This window comes from Asterias rubens, chromosome 7 (genome assembly GCF_902459465.1).
Source record: "Asterias rubens chromosome 7, eAstRub1.3, whole genome shotgun sequence".
In the NCBI taxonomy this organism is placed as follows: Eukaryota; Metazoa; Echinodermata; class Asteroidea; order Forcipulatida; family Asteriidae; genus Asterias; species Asterias rubens.
The window spans coordinates 3,385,981-3,410,915 of NC_047068.1; the positions used below are offsets into that span (position 1 = coordinate 3,385,981).

The window sequence follows — 24,935 nt, forward strand, 5'->3', positions numbered from 1 at the left end:
TCCCGAAATCAAGCATCTGAAAGCACACAACTTCGTGTGACAAAGGTGTTTTGACAGGTTTGTTATTTTGTGCAGAATGTCGATATACACCAAAGAAAAAGACTAGTCTTTAACAATTACCGATAGTGTACAGTGTCTTTGAGAAAGGTCAATAGTTTATAACTACTTTATGTAATTGCCAGTTTTATTTTAAATCAAAACTCATTATATAGCATTATATAGCATTCAATACAGACACAGGCCAAAATTTGTTTTTTTTCATCATGTTAAAAACATGAGATTTTTTCCCACTGAACAGCAGAGTATAAGTTTCATCAAAACATTGGCATTATATAGGCCTAAATATGGCTCAACATCATTGTAAATACTGCCAAATGCTCGACGCCAGACTACAAAATATGTATTTATATATATGTATAAAATAACAAAATATGGTCCAGTAATCGATCCTTTCATACTGATCATCCTTTGTCCTCACCACTTTACTACTATTGGTTCATAGCCACCAATTGTTTCTGAAATAGAAACTTCGATTGGCTATATCTTTCCGATTCTTTCTGGATCCTTCCCTTAATCCCTTTCCCCTCTCTTTCTATAAATGGATATGTATTTGTTTGTACTTGTTCTATGCTTCTAAAGAAGGTCCGGTTTGGATCGAAAGCTAAGGCCATCTACCCTACTCATATATATAACAGAATAATTAAACAGTTACAAAGAGGCTAAAAGGTTTGCGGCAACACCTGACTAAATCTCTAAATGAGTTGGGCTGGTTCTGAAAAGAACCGTTGGTTTGAACTCGACGTTTCGATCAGTATGCTCTGATCGTCTTCTGGAGAAGAGAAAGCAGGAGAAAGCTTTCTACAAAGTTTCAAATCCTACTTAATTACAAAGAGGTAAATCACACCCAGCGAACATAAACAGTGGAGGTCGAGTATAAGGCAAATCTGTCATTACCTTGGTCCTTTGGTGACCGATCCAATGTACGTCCACACCACACATCCATAGATCTTTAACTGTCATCAGAATCATAACAAAAATATACTCAAACTAATATCGCAACACAAGGGGGGAATTGTAAAGGCGAACTTCAACGGGCTTAGTTGGGCTACAAAATAAACGAAGATGTGACTTCAAAAGTCTTCCAGGGATGGAGAAGACAAGACAAAAATCGTAACATTTAGCTGTTTTTGAGTATTTGTCAAACAAAAACAAGCACAGAATACTATAGAGATTACCTACTAGACACAAAATACAAACAGCTAACACCCAGAAAAGATTTTCTATACCATTTTGCCAAATGCAGCTACAATTTTAGTATTGGCCCAGAAAAGGTGTTTTTTATACCATTTTGCCAAAACCCGGTATTGGCCCAGAAGAGGTTTTCTTAAAAAAGAAAAGATTTTCTAAATTATTTTGCAAAATCAGTTTTGGCCCAATCGAGGTTTCATTCCATTTTGCCGCTACAAAACCAGTATTGGCCCAGAAAAATATACCGTTTTGCCAAAATGGTGTGTAGCTACAAAAGCAGTAACGGTCCATTAGAGTTACAAAACTAGTAGACAGATGTCAACAAGTAAAACTTTCATTATCAGACGAAAATTCAACCAGCATTTTAACTCGTTTTTAACCTTACTATAGGTTTTCTCGGTCAATTTCGGAAAAAGAGCAGCCAATTTAACCACCAAGCTATTCTATTTCGTGCAAAATCGAATGCTACTCAAAAGGGTTATTTGATTTCGTTTTGGGATTAGTCAAATGTAATGTTGCGTCATTCGAATTAACAAAATAATCATTTAATTTAACAATTCATCAAAGCAGCATTCAAATTCGCAGACGCTTCTTGAGGCGTGTGTGTCACGAAAAAGAATGACTCTACGCTAAATTGAACAGAGTGCTTATTGACTCGACCCAAAACGAAATTGAATGGCCGAATTCTGAATTTGAAACGCAGTAACAACTGGAAAAGCAAAACAGCTTTAATTCGAACGCATGAAAATTAAATTGACTGCTCATTTGCCGAATTTGACCGAGAAAACCTATAATAACGAATTTCCACAATTTTATAAAACTTTTTACATTTAAATTAGATAATTGAACTACTGCCCATCCAGCTCAAACAATAATCTTACCAACCAAAGGCACCTATTGGCGTGCACAAAGTTGTTAATTTCTTGATGTTTCGACCCTTGCAGAGTCTTTCTCAAACGGTTTCAAACGCTTTTATAGACCAACTCGACCGATCCAAGGCAACGTGTTCCTTTAAACATATAACTATAACATAAGCAGGCGTTTTCCTTTCGATTTCAAAATTCTTGTGTCATTTAGCTGATTTGATTTCGATTTACGGTAGTTGCAGTTTCGCACAATATATTAAAATAATACCTGGAGGTTGAACAAAATAAGGAGAAAAGTATGGAACGCCAAAGAGGCATTTAATCATCGGTGGTGGTCTATTGCAACCGGTGATCAAATTTGTCATCGGTGGTGGTCCTATGCGATCGGTGATCAACTTTAGCATCGGTGATAAAACACGATCGGTGGTCCATTTTAGCGATCGGTCATGCATATTCATGATCGGTGATGGTATATAGCGATCGGTCATGCATATTCACGACCGTTGATGGCTTTTTGCAATCGGTGGTCAACTTTAGTGATCGGTGGTGGCTCTTTGCAGTCGGTCAACGTTAGGGATCGGTGGTGGCTTTTTGCAGTTGGTCAACTTTAGGGATCGGAGGTGGCTTTTTGCAATCAGTCAACTTTAGGGATCGGTGATGGCTTTTTGCAATCGGTCAACTTAAGGGATCGGAGGTGGCTTTTTGCAATCAGTCAACTTTAGGGATCGGTGGTGGCTTTTTGCAATCGGTCAACTTTTGCAACCGGTGATGGGATTTTGGGATATCCGAATTTTGCGTCCGGTCGGTGCAGGCCTACTACAAAACCTATGATTGTGTAGATTGTGGATATTAGTTGTTGTTATTTTCTAGTTCACACCACCATGGAGGAATAACTTACACTCACCAGCGGGTTGACTGACTTGCCAAACATTTTTAGAAGAGTACCATTTTATACCCAGATAGCATACATACATTGGGCAATCAGTTATTCTAAATTATTACATTATTGCAATCAAGATTTATTAAAATCTACAATTTTGGGGTTATTTTATAGCAGAAAAAATCTCAACAAATTACATTACTTTGTAATTTTTTAATTGTTTCGATAATCTTAAGACATCCTGTGCCACAGCTTTGACACCCTGCCTTGAAAATTGCATATTATGACCAATGTCGGTTCAATGCCGGCCCAATGGTGGCCGTTACCAAATCAGTAGGCCCTATTGGCACAAAAAAGTTGTTTATACCATTATTTGCCAAAATGGTGTGCCACTTCGAAACCAGTATTGGCCCAAAAAAAGTTTTCTATACCATTTTGTCAAAATGGCGTGGCGCAAAAAAAAAAGTATTGGCCCAGAAAAGATCGTCTATGGTGCAGCTACAAAACCAGTATTGGCACATTAGAGGTTTTCTACCATTTTGCCAAAATGGTGTGCCGCCAACAAACCAGTAAACAGTAAACTTTCATTATCAGACGAAAATTCAACCAGCATTTTAACTCGTAAGTTTTTATTAATAAAATAAAAATGCAAAAAGTATATCAAATATATTAAATTTAAATGCAATTACTTCGCAAAAAAAAGTTCATTACAATAAAGTGTAGTTGTCCATGATAAACACAAAACATAAAAAATGAAAAAACAGCAGCAATGAATAAATCAAATTAAAAATGCTATGTAAAAACCAATAAAATAATAAAGGAGGTATACATTTTAGAATTTTGTTTTATTAATAGTATTCGGTTTCTCAAAATGCCGGTACCATCAGGGGTCGATTTTACAGAGAGTTAGGCCTAGTCCGAACTTAGGACATAGTCCTTGGAGATATAAGAAACGTATGGCTAGTCCTAAGTTAGGACGATTAACTCTTCCTAACTCTTCCTAACTCGAGATAAGACTAGTCTGTGAAATCCACCTCAGCTTCAATAACTTGCATGGGCTAATTCCTTTTTAAATATCAAGTCGGTTTAGTAATTAGAACATATTTCTTTACCGTTTTGCCAAAGCCAGTATTGGCGTGATTGGCCCCGAAAAGGTTTTCTATATGACACCATTTTGACAAAAATGGTGTGCAGCTACAAAACCAGTATTGGCTCAATTGCACAAACAATTATACAAATTTACCCAACCTCCAAACCCCAAGTAGTTGCATCAATTTAAAGGATTCGGTTACTTTTTCAAAATGTCCACAGATTGACATTAAACTTACGGGGTTCGAAGATAATGATAGTGGAAAGCTTCCCTTCAAATATTACTAACTAAGGTTGTGTAGTTTTTGAGAAATGAGTAAAACAAGTCACAAAATAGTTTTGGTCTCATGAGACCAAAATTATTTTAGCATGTAAAATCCCCTTAACCAGTTATGATGTAATACCAAAACTATAGCATAACTGGTTAATACGTTTTTACATGTTAAAACTGAGACGAAAATTATTACTTTTACTCATTTCTCACAAACTACAGCACCTCAGTAAGTAAAATTTCAAGGGAAGCTTTCTACTATCATAATCTTCAAACTGTGTAAGTTTAATGTATATCTGTGGACTTTGTGTTTTTTGTTAGGAAAAAGTACATAAACAGAATATTAATAGACCTACTGACATGCTGATGAGGAGTTTGGAGTAACCACAACAAGAAAGTCGTTTCTTGACATTCACATTTAGTTCTCAGGGGGGTTCTGTACACCCGTGCATGTTTCTCACAGTACGTTTAGCTACAATTGGTCTTTGGTATTGTGAGCATGTAATCTCAGGAGTTTCGGGGGCAGAGGTTTAGGGGGGGGGGTACTTTCTCTGTTCTGGAGGTAGAGGAAATCGTGTGTTCAGTATTGGAACATTGTGCGCATGAACTATGAGATCGTTTCTGCATGGCTTAATTAATTTCTACCCGTGTGCACAAAAAAGTAGCACTCATCACAACAAAATCTGCTTCTATATAACAAATAAAACACACAGGGTCTTATAAAAATGTTCATGTCCAACACAGTGAAAGCAACTTAAAGACACTGGACACTATTGATAATATTATCAAAGAAAATATGTCTTCTCACTTGGTGTATACACAACAACGAGCTGTGAAAATTTGAGCCCCGTCACTCGTTTTACCAAGTAAAGGTTTTTATGCTAAACATTTTTTTTGAGTTATTACCAATACTCAATAGTTTCCATTGCCTTTAATTCACCCTATCATTATTCTTACCTTTAAAGTGCCCTCTTTAATCGTGATTCACTTATACACCATATATTTCCAGAGTTTTGACTGTAATTTCACGTTTGTTTTCCCACCTCCATGGTTTTCCGAAGTATAAACTGACAGTACACGTGTGATTGTTGTTAGCGAACGAACGCACGTGTACATCCGGGTCACTGAAGTCACTATGCGGTTCCCTTTGCAGCTGCGGGGACGCTACACACACCCTCGATCCCACTGTGTGCGTGTGTGAATCACTCCCAGGAACACACCACGCACGTGCTATACTACCAACGACCGTTGCATGAACAACACGATTACACAATTTAGGCTATGAAAAGCAGGATCAAGTGTGGTGAAATAGAGACTGACTTAAAGGCAGTGGACACAATTGGTAATTACTCAAAATAATTTTTGGCATAAAACCGAACTTGGTAACGAGTAATGGGGAAAGGTTGGTAGTATGAAACATTGTGAGAAACGGCTCCCTCTGAAGTGGAGTGGAGTAGTTTTCGAGAAAGAAGTAGTTTCCCAAGAATTTGATTTCGAGACCTCATATTTAGAATTTGAGGTCTCGAAAACAAGCATCTGAAAGCACACAACTTCGTGCGACAAGGGTGTTTATTCTTTCATTATTATCTCGCAACTTCGATGACCGATTGAGCTCAAATTTTCACAGGTTTGTTATTTTATGCATATTATGTTGAGATACACAAGGTGAGAAGACTGGTCTTTGACAGTTATCAATAGTGTGCTGTGTCTTTAAGACTTCATCAAGTCTTGGTAAAGCAAGCAAGTAGACCTAGCAGGCTACTTCGATCTGATGCGTTCAACTAAACACGTGTTTAGCTTGGCGCAAATGCATCTCATGTGGCAAAACTACTTTACGTCTGAAACTGTTAGTGGATCATCAACGAAAAGATCGTTTATATTTAACAAGCGTACACGCGAATAAGTTCCTTGTGAGCCAGTCAGCGTTTCCCAGTCCATCCCTTCAAGTGGATATCAAGTTTAGGGAGGCTAACTAGTTGACTTTAAATTATAATTATGCAAGTTAGGCGGGTTCGGAAGAGCGCCACCTTGTGCCGTAATTCTGCCAACACTTCTTAACTAATAATAATAATAATAATAATAATAATAATAATAATAATAATAATAATAATAATAATAATAATAATAATAATAATAATAATAATAATAATAATAATAATAATTATTATTAAGGGAACAGTACACCATGGTGGAAACGTCGGCTGGAGGGTCAAATTAAAGATTTGCGAAGAGATCTCAGTAGAATAGAACAAATGAATAAGGGTTTATTGAATAGTTCAGACTTAAGGAATACAATTATGACAAAGTACAACGTCAAACGTAAGGGTGTGAGTGTTGTAATAGAGGAGATTAAGCAAAGGGTTAAGGCTAAGGCTGCAAAAGTGAAGAGGTATGACGACAGGGTTAGACAATTTCACCAGAATAGATTATTTAACACCAATCAGCGTCAGTTGTTTAAGGAATTGGATGGGAAGGCTGACAGCACGCAAGCGGTTCCGAGACCAACAGAGGCAAAAACTTTCTGGGGTGGTATTTGGGACAAACCAGTAAAACACAACCGACAAGCGGAATGGCTAACAGATGTGAAAGATGAATTGAGAGGGGTACAACAGCAAGAAGGGTTCCAGATTGACGTGGACAAGGTTAAGAGACAGATAAAGAAGGTGCCAAATTGGAAAGCCCCGGGTATGGACCATGTGCATGGGTACTGGTTGAAGAACTTCCGTAGTTTGCATGAGCGAATGGCCCTACAATTGCAAGACTGTCTTGTACAGGGTAAGGTCCCATCTTGGATGACTGAGGCAAAAACAGTGCTGATCATGAAGGATGTCAAGAAAGGTAACATTGCCAGTAATTATAGACCAATCACGTGCTTACCTGTGATGTATAAACTCTTGACCAGTATGATTGCAGAAGACCTATATCGCCATATGGATGACCAGCAGTTGTTTCCAGAGGAGCAGAAAGGCTGTAAGAAGCGGTCCAGAGGTACGAAGGATCAACTTATCATCGATAAGGCTGTACTGAAGGACTGCAGGAGCAGAAAGACTAATTTGGCAATGGCGTGGATTGACTACAAGAAGGCGTATGACATGGTATCGCACACATGGATAATGGAATGTCTGGATATGGTTGGAGTGGCTGATGCAGTAAAACGTCTTTTAGGTGAGAGCATGAAGACGTGGCGAACAAATCTGACAGCCAACGATGATAATCTGGGCAAGGTATGCATAAGAAGAGGTATTTTCCAAGGTGACTCTCTGTCTCCGCTGCTGTTTGTTCTTGCGATGATGCCCCTGTCGATGATTCTAAGGAAGGTGAGTGCAGGTTATGTAATGAAGAAGGACGGATGTAAGATCAACCATCTGCTTTTTATGGACGATTTGAAGTTGTTTGCGAAGAATGAGGCCGAGATCGACTCTTTGGTGCAGACCGTCAGGATTTTCAGTGATGACATTGGGATGCAGTTCGGTCTGGAGAAATGTGCTTCAATGACCATGAAGAGGGGGAAGAGGGTACATTCCGATGGCATTGCTCTGCCAGATGGTGCACAGTTGAGGGCTTTGGGTGAGGAGGAGAGTTATCGGTATCTTGGTGTACTTGAATCGGACCATGTCCTTCACAAGGAATCAAAGGTAAGGCTGAAGGCAGAATACATCAGGCGTGTAAAGAAATGTTTGAAGTCCAAACTAAACGGGGGGAACATGATTAAGGCGATTAACACATGGGCCGTGTCTTTGATGAGGTACAGTGCGGGTATTGTCGAGTGGACTAAGGAAGATCTAGATGTCACTGACAGGAGGACAAGAAAACTAATGACCATGCATGGCATGCTACACCCGCGGTCAAATGTTAGTAGACTCTATCTTCCGAGGTCAGAGGGCGGAAGGGGGTTGCTTAGCGTGGCGGACAGTGTTAACATCGAGCGCAGAAGCTTGCATTGTCATGTCAGGAGGACCGAGGAGAGCTTGTTGAAAGTTGCACAAAGGTACACGAGGGCAGACGAAGTTGGGCCGAAAGAGTACAAGAGGGAAAGGAAGGAGGAAAGACATCAAGATTGGAGGAACAAACCACTTCATGGCCGGTTCTTGAGGTGTACTGAGGAAGTGGCCAGCAGCAAGTCATGGAATTGGTTAAAGAGTGGAGAACTAAAGAAGGAAACAGAGGGCTTGATTACTGCGGCGCAAGACCAGTCTCTAAGGACAAATGTAATGAAGGCAAGGATAGAGAAAGCAAACGTCTCTCCTATGTGTAGAATGTGCAATAAAGCAGAGGAGACTGTATTTCATATTGTTAGCGAATGCAGTAAGATGGCCCAGACGGAGTACAAAGGAAGACATGACAAGCTGGCCAAGGTGATTCACTGGGATCTGTGTAAGAAGTATGGTGTCAAAGTACTTGCGAAATGGTACGACCATGTTCCGGAGAAAGTTGTAGAGAACGACCAGGTCAAGATCCTATGGGACTTTAACATTCAGACCGATCATGTTATACAACATAGGCGTCCGGATGTTGTGCTATTAGATAAGACGAAGAAGATGTGTCATCTCATTGACATAGCTGTGCCAGGTGATATAAGGGTAGCTTCGAAGGAGATGGAAAAGATCGAGAAGTACCAGGACCTGGCCAGGGAACTTCGTAAGATTTGGCAGGTAAAGGTAAAAGTAGTCCCCGTGGTGGTTGGAGCACTTGGCACCATTCCCAAAGCACTGGGGAAACATCTAGATGAAATAGGGACAAATGTGAGGGTAGATCTATTACAGAAGGCAGCGCTTTTGGGAACAGCGAGGATCCTGAGAAAGACCCTTGAGATCTAAGGCTACGGGACGTAGCCCGGCTCGAGGAGTTACCGGCACAAAGGAAAATGAGATCTTTCTTTTGCATGCTGTGATAAAATGAAATAATAATAATAATAATAATAAGACTTGTAATGCGCACAAATCCACCCTGCTGGGTGTTCAAGCGGCACCTGGTGTATGGGAACAAATCTTAAGGGGTGGGAACACAAAAATGTTTTTTCGAGTCATTGCTAGAAATGAACACAAATCCTTCAACAAAGTTATGTTTTAGTCATTTAGTTTATCTTTATTGGATGTAAACCTTCAATACAATCAGTCCTTATTCATGTGTGTATAAAGGAGCTCCAGGTTGAAGATGACATTTTTCTATGAATAAGGCAAGGCACTTTAGCAATTTACCAGGGCCCAATTTCATAGAGCTGCTAAGCACAAAAATTTGCTTCGCATGAAATTTCTGCCTCGATAAAACAGGATTACCAACCAAAAAATTCCACGTTATTTTCAGGATGAGCAAACTACAGCTGAATACCAGTAACAAGCAACATGCAACAATAAGAAATTTGGTTGGTAATCCTGTTTTTATCAAGGAAGAAATTTCATGCTAAGCTAAATTTGTTGTGCATAGCAGTTCTATGGAATTGGGCCCTGGCTTAGAGATAGACCCCTTGCATTGTCCACCAAACTGAGATCGAACAATGGAAAGATACAACTCTCAGCCAATCATATTAATTGCCCTCAGTGAGGACCCTTGTGGATTGTGACGTCACAGGTAAGAAGTCTATTATTGAATGAATGCACAATAAAACAAATCTAGGCTGCATTGTATTCATACAAAATTAACATTAACATAAGGGCCCCTTGAAATCTGGACTGTTCCATCTCACAAGGCGGAGTCGAGTGAAATTTCTTATAGTGTACTTATACCAAGCATCAAATATTTGTATAAAAGATAACCCTATATTATTGTATATTTCTCATAACTCTGTGTACAATCAATATTTGATTAGATAACATTTTGAAATTACTGCGATTTCTGCAATATTGAATAAACGTACCCTATATCCTTCTTACAGTGTTACCTTTCCAGCCTAAATGCACAAGTAAAAAGTGTCAATTGTATCCAAACTAAGGCGAAAACACAAAAGCTTATTTTCTATTTTGCGCGTTCACCCATTTTGACCAATCACAGCAATGATTGTGGTCGGACAAACTCGGTCATGCTTGCACGTATAATTTGGCACGCGCGGCAGAGTCGTGCAGAATGTCATTGGGAGTGCTCGTACACGTGTCTTGCTCACGTGCGCGGTGGGCGGAGCTTAGTGGAAAGCCGGAACGGTCCATTGATAGCGCCATTATATTAAGATAATATTATACTGTGCACAACTATATAGCAACTCCGTTAATAGAAATAAAGAGCTTACGAATACATTATGTGTTTAAAAAAGGTAAAATATAATCCAAAGAATCACTGTTCAGCTACAAATTTCTAAAAGTGTTCAACTTTCAAAAACTGAGCATATTATTATAAATTTAAAATATTCAAAAATACACCAAAAATATTTCACATGAAAGATATTAGGTATAAAAACAAATAGGATGCATTTTATTCATTAAACAAATAGCAGAATATAAGCCCTCCTTGAAATTATGGACTGTTCCGTTTCACAAGGCAGAGTCAAGCGAAATGAAAGTCTAGATTTCATCTTTCACAAGGCAGAGTCAAGCGAAATGAAAGTCTAGATTTCATCTTTCACAAGGCAGAGTCAAGCGAAATGAAAGTCTAGATTTCATCTTTCACAAGGCAGAGTCAAGCGAAATGAAAGTCTAGATTTAATCTTTCACAATGCAGAGTCAAGCTAAATGAAAGTCTAGATTTCATCTTTCACAAGGCAGAGTCAAGCGAAATGAAAGTCTAGGTTTCATCTTTCATAAGGCAGAGTCAAGCGAAATGAAAGTCTAGATTTCATCTTTCACAAGGCAGAGTCAAGCGAAATGAAAGTCTAGATTTCATCTTTCACAAGGCAGAGTCAAGCGAAATGAAAGTCTAGATTTCATCTTTCACAAGGCAGAGTCAAGCGAAATGAAAGTCTAGATTTCATCTTTCACAAGGCAGAGTCAAGCGAAATGAAAGTCTAGATTTCATCTTTCACAATGCATAGTCAAGCTAAATGAAAGTCTAGATTTAATCTTTCACAAGGCAGAGTCAAGCGAAATGAAAGTCTAGATTTCATCTTTCACAAGGCAGAGTCAAGCGAAATGAAAGTCTAGATTTCATCTTTCACAATGCAGAGTCAAGCTAAATGAAAGTCGAGATTTCATCTTTCACAAGGCAGAGTCAAGCGAAATGAAAGTCTAGATTTCATCTTTCACAAGGCAGAGTCAAGCGAAATGAAAGTCTAGATTTCATCTTTCACAAGGCAGAGTCAAGCGAAATGAAAGTCTAGATTTCATCTTTCACAAGGCAGAGTCAAGCGAAATGAAAGTCTAGATTTCATCTTTCACAATGCATAGTCAAGCTAAATGAAAGTCTAGATTTAATCTTTCACAAGGCAGAGTCAAGCGAAATGAAAGTCTAGATTTCATCTTTCACAAGGCAGAGTCAAGCGAAATGAAAGTCTAGATTTCATCTTTCACAAGGCAGAGTCAAGCGAAATGAAAGTCTAGATTTCATCTTTCACAATGCAGAGTCAAGCTAAATGAAAGGCTAGATTTAATCTTTCACAAGGCAGAGTCAAGCGAAATGAAAGTCTAGATTTCATCTTTCACAAGGCAGAGTCAAGCGAAATGAAAGTCTAGATTTCATCTTTCACAAGGCACAGTCAAGCGAAATGAAAGTCTAGGTTTCATCTTTCACAAGGCAGAGTCAAGCGAAATGAAAGTCTAGATTTCATCTTTCACAAGGCAGAGTCAAGTGAAATGAAAGTCTATAATTTCATCTCCTGATTATCTTCTGCTATAATGTACTTATAATTACATCATATATTTCTCCTCTCTTTTTCTATAAATGGATTGTATTTGTTTGTACTTGTTTCATGCCTCTGTAAAAGGTCCGGTTTGGATCAAAAGCTAAGGCCATCTACCCTACTCATTAAATATTTGTATAAAAGATACAGGCCTATACTATTATCATTATTTATTACTCATATAAGTCTGTGTACAATCAATTTGATTATATAACATTTTGTATTATTCCTTTTGAATTACGATGATTTCTGCAATATTGAATAAACCTATAAACTTCTTTCAAAAATGAGAGCATTTAAAAAAAATCACCAACAGCTAAAACATTCAGGAAGTGTTCAACTTAAAAGACTGAGCATACAATGGCAGTGGACACTATCGGTAATTACTCAAAATAACTATAAGCATAAAACCTTATCTGGGAAAGAGTAATGGGTACAGGTTGGTAATATAAAACCTAATGAGAATTGGCTCCCTCTGAAGTGGAGTAGTTTTCGAGAAAGAAGTAATTTTCCTCGATTTTGATTTCGAGACCTCAGATTTAGAACTTGAGGTCTCGAAATCAAGCATCTGAAAGCGAAAACAACTTCGTGTGACAAGGGTGTTTTTTCTTTCATCTCGCAATTTCGATGACCGATTGAGCTCAAATTTTCACAGGGTTGTTATTTTATGCACATGTTGAGATACAGCAAGTGAGAATAGTGGTCTTTGACAATTACCAATAGAGTCCACTTTCTTTAACTCTAAAACACTTAAAAAATACACACAAAAATACTAAGAAGGCTCACAGCTTTGTACAGTAAGGGCAAATTAATCTTTGACACTTGAACTGTTATCCTCTGCTCATGTATATACGGGGAGTCGTAGGGTCCATTGAATTATTCTCCCTAACAAAAAAAAACTTCACCAGTGTAACTTTACAAAAGTCTGAGCATCAATCTTGATTTTTTTTTTTTATCCATCCACAATTGACCCCTTGCAGGCATGTCACACGCCGCGACTGTGCCACGCTCACCGTTCTGGTGGTCAATAGGTTAACGTGTAAACGCTGCGCCGCCTAAAATGCGCACTTCTCTGCTGAACGACGCACAATGACATTGCCAACCAATATGGCGCATGCAAGATTATTCTGATGATGACGTCAGGTGAATTGGGTTAATACCCAAAGTTAGAATTCAACAACCCCAGGTCACAAATGGGCAACATTTTTACACTGTTTGACCTTTCTCAGGCTTTAAAATCTGTCTCGAATATAATTATTTTTGAGGGCCTACAAAATATTAATTTAGGCAAACGTCCGTTTTCTTTTTTTTAAAGGACATCTACTAACAAAGTGCGTTTTACACAAGTTAAAGGCACTGGGCACTATTGATAATTACTCAAAGTAATTTTGAGCATAAAAACTTACTTGGTAATGAACATAGGATAGCTGTTGATAGTATAACACATTGAGAAAAACGGCTCCCTCTTAATTGAATTCAAGACTTCAGGCTGAGGTCTCAAATTAAAGCATCTGAAAGTACACTAACTTTTGTGACAAGGGTGTTTTTTCTACCTATACTATCTTGCAACTTCGACAACCAATAGGAGACTTTCCAACGCTAGGTGGCAGCAGACATACCGGGTAAATTTCCATTGTTTACGTAGTTCTGAACATGCGCATAATTCTGAGAACAATGGATTTACCCGGTAAGTCTGCTGCCCTCTATCGTGCCAGAAAGTCTCCCATTGAGTTCAAATTTTCACAAGTTTATTATGTTATGCATGTAGAGCTACACCAAGTGAGAAGACAATTACCAAAGGTGTCCAGTGCCTTTAAAAGTGAGGTACACGTTTGGTAATTACTCGGGACAAGTATTGGCTGAAAACTGACTTGGTAACGATTATTGGAGAGTACCTCCTTGAAACCTCAAAAATGTTCATTGAAACTTCAACATGTATCGCAGTGAAACCTCAACACATAGCTCATTGAAACTTCAACTAGTATCGCAGTGAAACCTCAACACATACCTCATTGAATCCTGAACACATACCTCCTTGAAACCTCAACACTTACCTTGGTGACACCTCAACATGTACCTACGCGACCCCTTAACAAGTACATAACTACTCAAAACCTCAGCATGTACTTGTAATCTCAACATGTACAATCCAACTACTCTTAAAATAAAAACTTGTAATCATTTTAGCAAAATGAAATTAATATGCTCAAAACGGGCTCGTAAATACAGTAAATGTATGTAAAGTGTTCCAGGGTCTTGGCGAGAACTACATACCACAAGTATGGCGAAGTTAGTAGCATGGTCACAATCACATGACACTTTGTCATCGGTCATCTCAGCAAGCTGGCAGCCCTCTGTGGACCAGAAACTGGACTCCTCACCAAATTCCCAGAACACACATTTGATTGTGTCGATGTCTTCTTGGGATACACTGGGTAGAATCTATAATAGTGAGATCACAAAACAATCATCTTGACGGGCATTATATACTTAATGCAAAGTAGTTCTTGATCCCTACGAGTGTCAGTCAGTACCCTACGCTTGCATAAATACAGCTGTGTATTCATATTAAAGGATTTAGTTGATACATTTTGTAAAATTTTGGCCTTGACACACAGTGGATGAAGATGAATGTAATATAATTCACCTGAAGAAGTTTCAACTTCATTAGTAGTCATTTTTTTAGAAGAAAAAAAAAAAAAAAAATCACACAGCAATTTTTTCAGGAGAGTTCCGTAAATCCCTTGTACATACTAAAAGAGTTTTGGTGGAAGTGTTCTGCTCATTTTTCAAGAACTACAGCACCTCAGAAAGTAATATTTGAAGGGAAGCTTTCTACCATCATTATCTTTAAACCGTGTAAGTTTAATGTAAATCTGTGGAGTTTTGTGTCGCACAAAAAGTAACCAACACATTCGACGTAGATTTTGTTTACAGTTAAATTTTAGATTACTGTTTTTGTAAGTGTATTTCAAACAGGCCTATAAAAATCGTCTTACCTTGAAGTCAATGACCACTGGATCAGTGAGGTTTTTTAACTTGACACCTTCTACTGACAGTGAAACGATGGACCCAGCGACTTTTGTTGTCACGTTGTTTGTGCCATTTGAACCTTCCATAACTCCAGTCTGGAACAACGTGTCGTCAGCGTAGACTATAAAACTTGCTTGTAGTGATGTTGTGCTGTTACCTGCTATCAATGGTTTTATTTTAAGCTATCATTTATAACCTTAAAGTAGAGTGAAGTAACCAAAGGAACTACACAAATGTGGGAAGGTTCAACTAGTTATTGGCACACCGCTAATCAGCGCAAATTTGACTTGCAGGGTACAATGGTAGGGGTGTAATGGAAACCACAGAACCTAGCTAGCATAGTGGGTCAGCAAGACATCTGGAAGCCTGCCAGCTCTTAATCCAAAGGCACATTACTCAAAGCGTGTGTACGGTATCATCACCCAGCTTTTGAATCAAGATAGTTTGCATAGTCTTGGCAATATACGTACAGGAATAAATACTGGCATTCTCTAACAACTTGTTTGCTGTACTGGTGTTTGCAAAAACCCAAGTTTTTTTTTCACTGGCTAAACAAAACTTATGTTGGTCTTCTCTACTCTATGTTTCTATTATTACCTTGTCGTAGCAAGTACATGATGTTCGCTGGTAACTTAATCGATGCAACAACATCATTTGGTATTTCACTGGCATTCGTGAATGTTTTGATCTCAGTCCCATCTAGAGAGCCCTCTTGTGGTGACCTCGAGCCAGCTGTCTCCTGTTGTACTGATGCAAAGCTGAACCCATTACTTGCGTCTATGGGGTCAATACTCACTGCCTCGACATGGATGGTATCCTGTTGTATGCTGACCTTTCCTTCTTGCTGAAGGGTCAGGGAAACTTGAGCCTCTACTGACTGGATGATGGCCGAGGAGCTCCTACTGTCCGGGGAATCTTGCGTCTCTTTGGCGTTCATGATGACATTAGAGACTGTCTCGATCACGGCATCAGTCACCTGATTGTGTAAAGCCAAACGAGGTTTATACTCAGTGCGTGAACTGCTGAGTTTCTAGAGATCGTACGGTCTGATGGTTATGGTATTTGCTGCAGTGATAAGAAGACATAAAACGAGCATGCAAGAAGGGGAACATTTTAGAAATAAAATTGAACGATTCAAAGTTTGGCAAGAGGCGGACAAGACAGTGCATTATAGAGAGACAACTTCACTCTTACCTCTGGATCCCCAGATCCTGCACTGACAATGTTTTCCAAAATCTGTGAAATCGCTTCCACGTCACTTTCGCTGGATGAAGAATTTGAAGAAGTCTGATTGACAAGAAACTCGGCTACTTCTTCTGCATTTCCTTCCGTCACATCAACCTGCCAAAATGAAAAATTTATGTTTGAGACAACAAATTCTGACAACAAAAAACTCATAAAACTCTGCAATGTTTTCATGTTTTCATTTAGCTTACTATACAATTCCATAGTTCACCAAACCTTACATCAACGATATCTTCAACGGTAACAGTCTTCATTGCTTCACCGCAGCTTTGAATCACGTGTTCCTTCCAATAGAAATACTGAGGGGGAGGTGCTGTTGAACAGTTTCTTGTGGCTCTTGGAAATCCAGCTGTGAATATTTAAAAAAAAATATTCTTAAGAAATTATATTTCATTATATCACAAACACTCTCTTCAGAAAAAAAATATTTACTACTATGAAACAAATTGGAGAGATGGTGATCGAAAGGAAAATCTACTGGGAGATTCCCCGTACGGCGAACTGTGTACAAACTTCTTCTGATCATGTGCCCACTTTTGAACCATGCTCCTATAGCTAGTGTTAATTACCCAAGGGGACAAAATCACCGGAAGACAGAATTCCCTGAGATTCCAGCAGAATCCAGAAGGAGTTTGATTGGAAATCCTGCCGGGTTCCCAGCAGAATTCGGACAGGACTTGGAGGAATTTTTTGCAGGATCCAGGCGAGAACCTAGAGGAAAAACAGTTTTGTTTTCTGTGGGGGAAGCAGCTATTGAACTGGACAGAAATGTTCTTATTAATGTTGTCCTTCACTTTATTATCACAACACTTGCTCCAAGTTAACATTTGTTTGTAATTATTGTTCACACAAACCATTCGTCGTAGTGAGCGGGCATCTCTCGATGGACTCTGCAGTTAAACCAGCCATCGTCACCGGCCAGAACAAGGTACCAAGCACCGCATCTTCGGTGACTTCTGGTGCACACTGACCTATATTGGAGTGGTGCATGAAAGGAAACGTTCAATGTTGAGCTCTCAAAAAAAAAAGGATATACATATATATAGATGCTCTGAAAACAACACAAATGCTCAGCAAAGGTAAAAATGCTTTCATGATTATATTCTGTTCTATTCTCCAACTATTTTTTCATTATCCTCCACTTTTGCCCGACAAAACACCTGAAAACAAAGTCTTTAAACCACAGTCCTTCCGGTAAACAGTATTGTCCATAGGCCCACACTTCGTGTATCACAACTTATATATAAAACAACAAACCTGTGAAAATTTAGGCTCAATCAGTCATCAGAGTCGGGATAAAATAATGGGAAAACCCACCCTTGTTTCTGCCATGACATGTGTTTAAAATAAATCCGTAATTCTCGCTATCAAGAATTGATAATTGTTTTAATGTTTTCTCAAAAAGTAAAGCATTTCATGGAATAATATTTCAAGAGAAGTCTTTCACTATTACCTTCTGTAAACCCTGTAAGTTATTTGTAAATCTGTGAACTTTTATTTTTTCTGCTGTTCCGAAAGTGTTCAATGGCTTTAAGGCAGTGGACACTGTTGGTAATTACTCAAAATATTTATTAGCATAAAACCCTTACTTGGTATTAGGGTGCTGTTGATAGTATAAAACATTGTGAGAAACGGCTTCCTCGGAAGTGACGTAGTTTTGGGGAAAGATGTTATTTTCCACAAATTTGATTTCGGGACCTCAAGTTTAGAATTTGATGTCTCAAAATCAAGCATTTTCTTTCATTATTATCTCGCAACTTTGATGACCAATTGAGCTCAAATTTTCACAGGTTTATTTTATACTTATGTTGAGATACACCAAGTGACTTGTCTTTGACAATTACCAAAAGTGTCGAGTGTCTTTAATGTTATTTATGCATTGTCTTTATATTCAACATAGCCTCATAGTCTTCTATAGTATGCACCAGACATTTTGTCTTTATCTAAAGGTTGCACAACAAAATTCCCATGTACGCTGTATACTTACCAACCACAAGAAATTCTAAAGAACACTGCAAGACCAGATTGTACATTCCAAACCATTGATGGTACGTCACTCTCTGTTTACCAATAGAAAATTCACCCCCAGAAACGGCAGTTGATGTAAGGTTTGTCTCGTCCCAGCCAGTAAGATCCGGTTCCAACCAGTTGACTCTAGTCAAAGTGAGCCCAGGATCCGCCACGACTGAAAAGGTTGTTGGGCAAACCAGATCTACCACTGTTTGTAAGGAAGATCCAATTAAAAATTTACATTTAAAACCCCACAAAAAAACTATTATTGATAGATTTGAACAAGTCTCTCTCATGTTTCTTGTTTACGGGTTGATAGACTGAATGCATACATTGTTTGCCACACAAAAATTGATTTCTTGAATGCAGCGTTTCCACGTACAGACCCAAAGAATGACCAAGTGAACAATATTTTCAAGACAAAACAAATTGAAGAAGGCAAATAACAAATACAAATAGCAATAAGAATAGCAAAAATATCATCAGATTGCAATGCACCTGTGATTGTGACGGTGAAGTTACAGAAGTTGTGATTCACAGACGTGTCTGTTCCATTGTACATCACCTTGGTATCTCCAACTGAGAAAGTTCCGTATCCATCTTGATGACATTCATTGGAGACAGTTGCTGAGCAACCAAACTCCACATCAACAGACTGACCAGAGTTATCCGAGAAGACTGGAGGGACCCATGAGTGAGGTACCGGAATGGTTGACGCGGCAGGAATTATCGCATCATCAGGGCAGCCATTGATACCAGGAGGCTCGTCATCTAAATACATTAAAGAGAGCAAATCAAGAAAGTGCATTCTAACAACACATTTCCTTTGAAAACTAATAACATAATATGCAGTTATTAAGACATTTGTTGTAAGGATTACTGTGCACTAGACGAAGTTATCAGAGACAGTTGGAAGGATCCATGAGTGGGAAACTGGAATGGTTGACTGGAATTCTAAAGACCAAATATTTCCTAACAAGAAGTTGAAAACAAAGAAGATAATACAACTGTTTTATAATTGTGAGTGATTGGCTGAGGTATTGCAACTAGGGTTTGCTTAAAGCAGCCACAAGCGCCTGGTCTCTCACCCAGGTTCTCATGTACTTCCTAAGTTGTGTGTGATGGGCGAAGATGTTGCAAATGTGGTTTACTCTGAGCGGACACAAACCCCTGGTCGCTCAAACTGGTTCTCGGCTGTGGATGGTGGTGGCTCAACGTGGGTTAGCTCTAGAGGTCACATATCCCAAAGTCCCTCGATCCTGGTCCCGGGGTCTAGTGCACCCGCAGGGGTTGGGTTGTTGGACTGGCAGTGCCTCCACCAACATCCATCTGGCCCTGGTATTGCTTCAAGCGATTTAAATGGACCACTTTGGCTTTGTCCTGTCGAGATTAAGCTTGGGCGATATCAATTTATTTTATTCACGATATATCGCCGACAATATATCGCGATATTCGATATAATCGCGATTAATGAAATTTGACATCATCAGTCTTCAAACTCCAAGTGAAAGTTGTAGAAGAGACAGTCATAGCTTAAGAGAGGTGTTCTAATGACCTATTCTTCTGGTTTTACTCCAAACCTATGGGGTGCAAGATGTCTCAGCTAGCAAATACATCGCGATATTTAATCGATATTGCGATGTATCGCGATATATCAATATTTCGATTAAAACCAAATCCATCCGATATCGAAATCTTTTCCAAACTAATATCGCGATATTCGATAATATTGTGTTATCGCCCAGGCTTAGTCGAGATTTCTGGATCCTGTACAGGTGACCTGGTCCAGATGCGCTACTGCTTAGGGCCAATCCCACCAACACGGAAGTTTTGGTGTACGACAGATCTACTTGCTAGGTTCGGTGTATTAGAGCCACACTGGTTGACCAAGCTCATACCCTGTCTTGTTGTGCATCTGCTGGAAAAGCAACTAGTGTGTGAAAGAGCACCGGACAGGGATCCGCACGACTGCCCCCTCATGAGACAGCATGACCCTGAACGGGGCAGCAGCTCCAGAGAACTGAACTGTGGGTACCAGGGCGTTTTTGAGTGGTACTGACGTAGCCCAATCATGTTCATCCTAGATGTATACTCAGGGAAATGATATTGGCGCCTGAAACCCCAAACCCATCTGATCTAACAGCAGCTACTACAAGACATAACAATGGGGCAAAGCTTACCAACAACGTCAACTTCAAAAGAGCATGTCAGAACCAGATTGTTGATTCCAAACCACTGCTGATATGTCACTCTCTGTGAACCAATTGGAAACGCCTCTCTTGAAACGGCGGTCTTTGTAAAGTTTGTCTCGTCCCATCCGGTTAGATCTGGTTCTTGCCAGTTGACTCTGGCTGTACTCGAGCCAGGATCAGTTGAGATCGTCACATTCAACGGGCAGACTAGATCAACCTCTGTATATAAGGAAACAAAGAGGGAGACTGCCATGATTGGTAGAATAGCACAGTTGAGCGACAACACAAGGTCACAATATTGATTTGTGTAAATTTCATTTACAAACCGATTTGACTTGGTTTGGCCATACATATAATTTTTAAGATCTTAGAAAGGAAAAAAAAAACATTCATAAATACCCTAGACAGTTTCTCTACTCCTATTGATGGAGAGCGCGTCACGTGGGTGTGCATAAACCTTTTGTTAATGACCGGTAAAAAGTGTTATTCATATGCGTGACACGCGAGCTTGCACCTGTTCTTATAAGACAGTTTCTTCATTCTTATTGGTCGAGAGCAACGGCTGAAACAGTTGTGCCACATCATGCGATACACCCGACGCCCACAGCACTCCCTCTCATTACTGGAGGGGTGGTGTGTTTAAAGAAATCATTTAACAATTGTAATTTTTGCATTTATTTTACTTTTTGACCAGAAAGTGATGATGTTTTTGACCGAAAAGGTATTTATGAATGGGAATCAAAGTGTGTTGAATCGGTTTTCAACTAGTGGTTTAAACCCGCCGAGGCCTGGTTCTTGATAATTTACCTCTTACCTTACCAAATTACCAAGAACCTCGCCACGTTGGGATTAAACCACTGGTTGAAAACCTCTTCACCACACATTGATTCCCTTAAGTAATATGGGTGTTTGAACAGTCTGATGCATGGTCTAAGCAAATAAAAGTAATAAAAACTTAATAGTATTAAAACATAATACATTCAAGGCACCTGTGACTGTGACAGTGAAGTTACAGAAATACTGATTTCCAGATGTGTCTGTTCCAAAGTACATCACCTCCGTATCTCCAACTGAGAAAGTTCCGTATCCATCTTGTTGTTGACAATCACTGTCAATGGTTGCTGAGCAATCAAACTCCACATCAACAGGCCCTCTATTATTTAGGAAGACTGGAGGGATCCATGAATAAAGAACCGGATTGGTCGATCTTGTAGGAAGTATGACGTCGTCAGGGCAACCTTGATTGGAAAGAAATTCAGTAGCTATATGTAAGACGGAATTTAACAATAACTAATGATTTACTGAACCTTGCAACTGTCACACTAATTGTAGACCCTCTATTGAAGCTGTATCAAGATAGAATCAGAAAGCTGAGTTTTGAATCAAGACTAACCAAGGATCAAGCTGTGGGTTAAGCTGAAGAGCCAGCGGCCTCTTGTGCCGATATTGGTACGCTCGTCGATGTTCACAATGTCATCTGTCAGTGATCCAGCTACACTGTGGTAGGTGTCACCATTGCCAGCATTGTATCCAACCTTAAAAGTTGAAAGTATAAATCAGACCTAAGATTATATCAATAACAATTAGGCCACTTTAATATCAATTAAAGTTGTTGACGACAGTGCTGGTCGGTGCGAGGGATGCATTTGAAATATGAAATATTATTTAATTATTATTATTGTTATTATTGTACAGCATTATTATTTTACAGTTTTGTTAATTTATTATTATTATTATTTAACATTTTTTCAAAATAGAAGTATCTCTCTGGACTTTCCTCTTGTTAGTAACTAATGCTGTCTTGGAGCCCGAAGTGCAGTGTAAACGATTAAAGATGCTATGTCAGATTTTTGGCCGATTTGACCCAAAAATTTTGATTTAAAATTCAATAGGTATTTTGATGTGGGTCGAGAAAGTTACAAGCTTTCATTTGAGCCATTGCTCGAAAAAGTCCGCCAATTATTAGTAGCAGTGAAATAAAGTGCTCAAAATTAGTTTTTGTCGGGATCCCGACAATATATCATGTGACCAATTCTTATGTGTTTTATAAGAAACGTTTTAAATTTTTGTCATGGTTCCTGACCATTAAAAGTAAAAGTTAAACTTTTTTTCGTTAGAGCTGGTGATACTCTTTGAAATACCATTCACTCAAAAAAATATATTTTTTAATGTTTGGGGCCAAAAATCTGACATAGCATCTTTAAGCCCAGAGGGCACAGTAACAAGAGGGCGCTGTTCAATGGCGACCACCCATGTGATTAAGTATACAGATGACACTACCCTGACTGGTAAAATCTTCTCTAGCGATTAAACCCACTGCCGAAATGAACTTGTAGATAATTTTATTCATCGTTGTAATCCAAACTGTTCAATTCTCAACGTCTGGGATACAAGGGGTGACATACCTGTGCATACGGCTGGCGTCCTGCCGCTGCCCATCTTATCTCTTTGTAATTATAAATCACAAAAGACTGTGCACCATCCGTCAGTAAAACAGCTTGTAATGTATTAGTCTGCATTTGGGAAAGAAAAGGTATTTGGGTAAGATACATATTGGAATTTATACAAATAATTGGGAGCTAAAAGTATTTAGCACTTATAGCAGCTCAACAAGCTGGGCTACTGGTGGGTCAATCTTTCTTTTTATAGAAATAACAAAGAGAGTAAACCCAGAACTGGGGCGCTGGTGTCTTTTAGCCCCCTTGTTGGGCTGTTATAGCTTTCTCTTATAATGTAACGGCGACTATGATCAGACATGTCAGATGATAAGCTTGATGTTGAACATGGACCTCGCACAAAAACTAAGTATGGTGACTGAGCTTTCGTGGTTGCAGAGCCACGATTGTGGTAAAGTCTACCCCAGGACATTCGTGGAGCCGCAACGGTTTCATGTTTCAAGAGAAAGTTGAAAACCTATTTTTTTTAAACTGAACTGATTTCCACTTTATGGACATTATTTTTTCTGCATGTCTCTGTTGCCTTTGTCATGTAAGTCTTTTTATAGTGTGCATTTTGCGGTCGCAGAGGAGATCTTACCTTTTTTTCCAATTCTGTCTCCTTTTTATCTGTATAGTGGGATTAATTTACTCTGGGTCCAGAGACGCTTATTTTTTTGTATTTTATTCTGTATAATATGAATGTTTGTAATGCAAGGTTTTTACTAAATTGCTACTTTTTTAACTGCTGTGTATTTTTTAAAAAAACATCTTGCTATTTTTGCTCATGTTTTTTAATCCTGCATTTTAATGTTTTTCTTGACTGTACAGCGCTTTGAAACAGTGTTAAAGCGTCTTATAAATGCATTTAAGTTAGGTTAAGTTAAGTTAAGTTAAGTTAAGTTTAGTTAAGTTAAAAGAGAGCCATAGCAGCCCAACAATGTGTGCTACTGTACTTCTTACAGCGCCCAAGTTATGGGTCTACCAAAAGTGTACGTTAATTTTGTCTTACTATGGTTATGTCGTTGGTTCTGTAGGCTGGAACTTCGTACCAAGTTGCTATTAACATCCACGATGCTCTGAAACCAAACTGGTCACTTGCTTGTCTGACAACCGCCTCTCCACGCTCAAATATAACCTCATTGTCAGAGGTCCGAACATATGGAAGGTACGTCACTTTCCCAGTCGTTGTTTCTGATATGTCGATATCGCTCCAAAAGACTGCAAGAATTGGAATATCCCATGGAAAGTGTCTAGGAGTATACACGGACGTGCCTTCTCCGAATGAAATTAAGCCATTGGTGGACACCTTAAAGAAACAAAAGAGACACAGCAAAAATGTTAGAATTTACGAGTCATAGTTTACCCAGATATCAGGTGTGGAGGCTACAATTTCCATCCATATCCCGATGGTTGTCACTGCGCAGTCTGCGCTCCAGCTGGGCCTGGGGCTTTAAAACAACATTAAAATTAAGCGCGGGGGAACAAGGGGACCTGAGGATGTTTAGTTACTTCACGTGGCCCACACACTTTGGCTGGGATTGTTGTTGGCTGGCCGAGATTGTCGTAGCTCTCTAAAAGTAGATTTATTAATGTTCATTTTTGTTATGAAGGTCGGGAAATGGAGTTTACCCTCAATATATTTTATAGAACTACTAAATCTTTGCTTTTTAAGGATGAAGTTCATTACAGAACTTCATCCAAAATCCTCACAAAAAGAGTACAAAAACTGCTGACCAAAAGTTATTATACATTGTATCCACATGTTACCACAAGGGTAACATGAATACATATTATTTTAATACAAAGTGACCACCTGAAGATACATGTAGGCTAATCATAATGGTTTCTAAACAAACACACTACTTACAGACTTTTTGCATATATGTTCCCATCAGGGTGAC

At 38.9% G+C, this 24,935-nt stretch overlaps 1 protein-coding gene across 1 annotated transcript; it reads right to left on the minus strand.

The window, feature by feature from the left end:
* Window positions 1-950: 950 nt before the first annotated feature.
* On the minus strand, window positions 951-24,100 carry LOC117292345. The gene is made up of 14 exons (XM_033774368.1): window positions 24,044-24,100; window positions 23,002-23,109; window positions 21,990-22,131; window positions 21,586-21,834; window positions 20,585-20,815; window positions 18,903-19,175; window positions 18,382-18,612; window positions 17,249-17,365; window positions 16,616-16,743; window positions 16,344-16,490; window positions 15,747-16,125; window positions 15,116-15,309; window positions 14,391-14,558; window positions 951-1,013 (listed from the first exon to the last, which is right to left on the minus strand). Exons 1-14 carry the CDS (start codon window positions 24,098-24,100, stop codon window positions 951-953), a joined length of 2,487 nt encoding a protein of 828 aa, XP_033630259.1.
* Window positions 24,101-24,935: the final 835 nt, after the last annotated feature.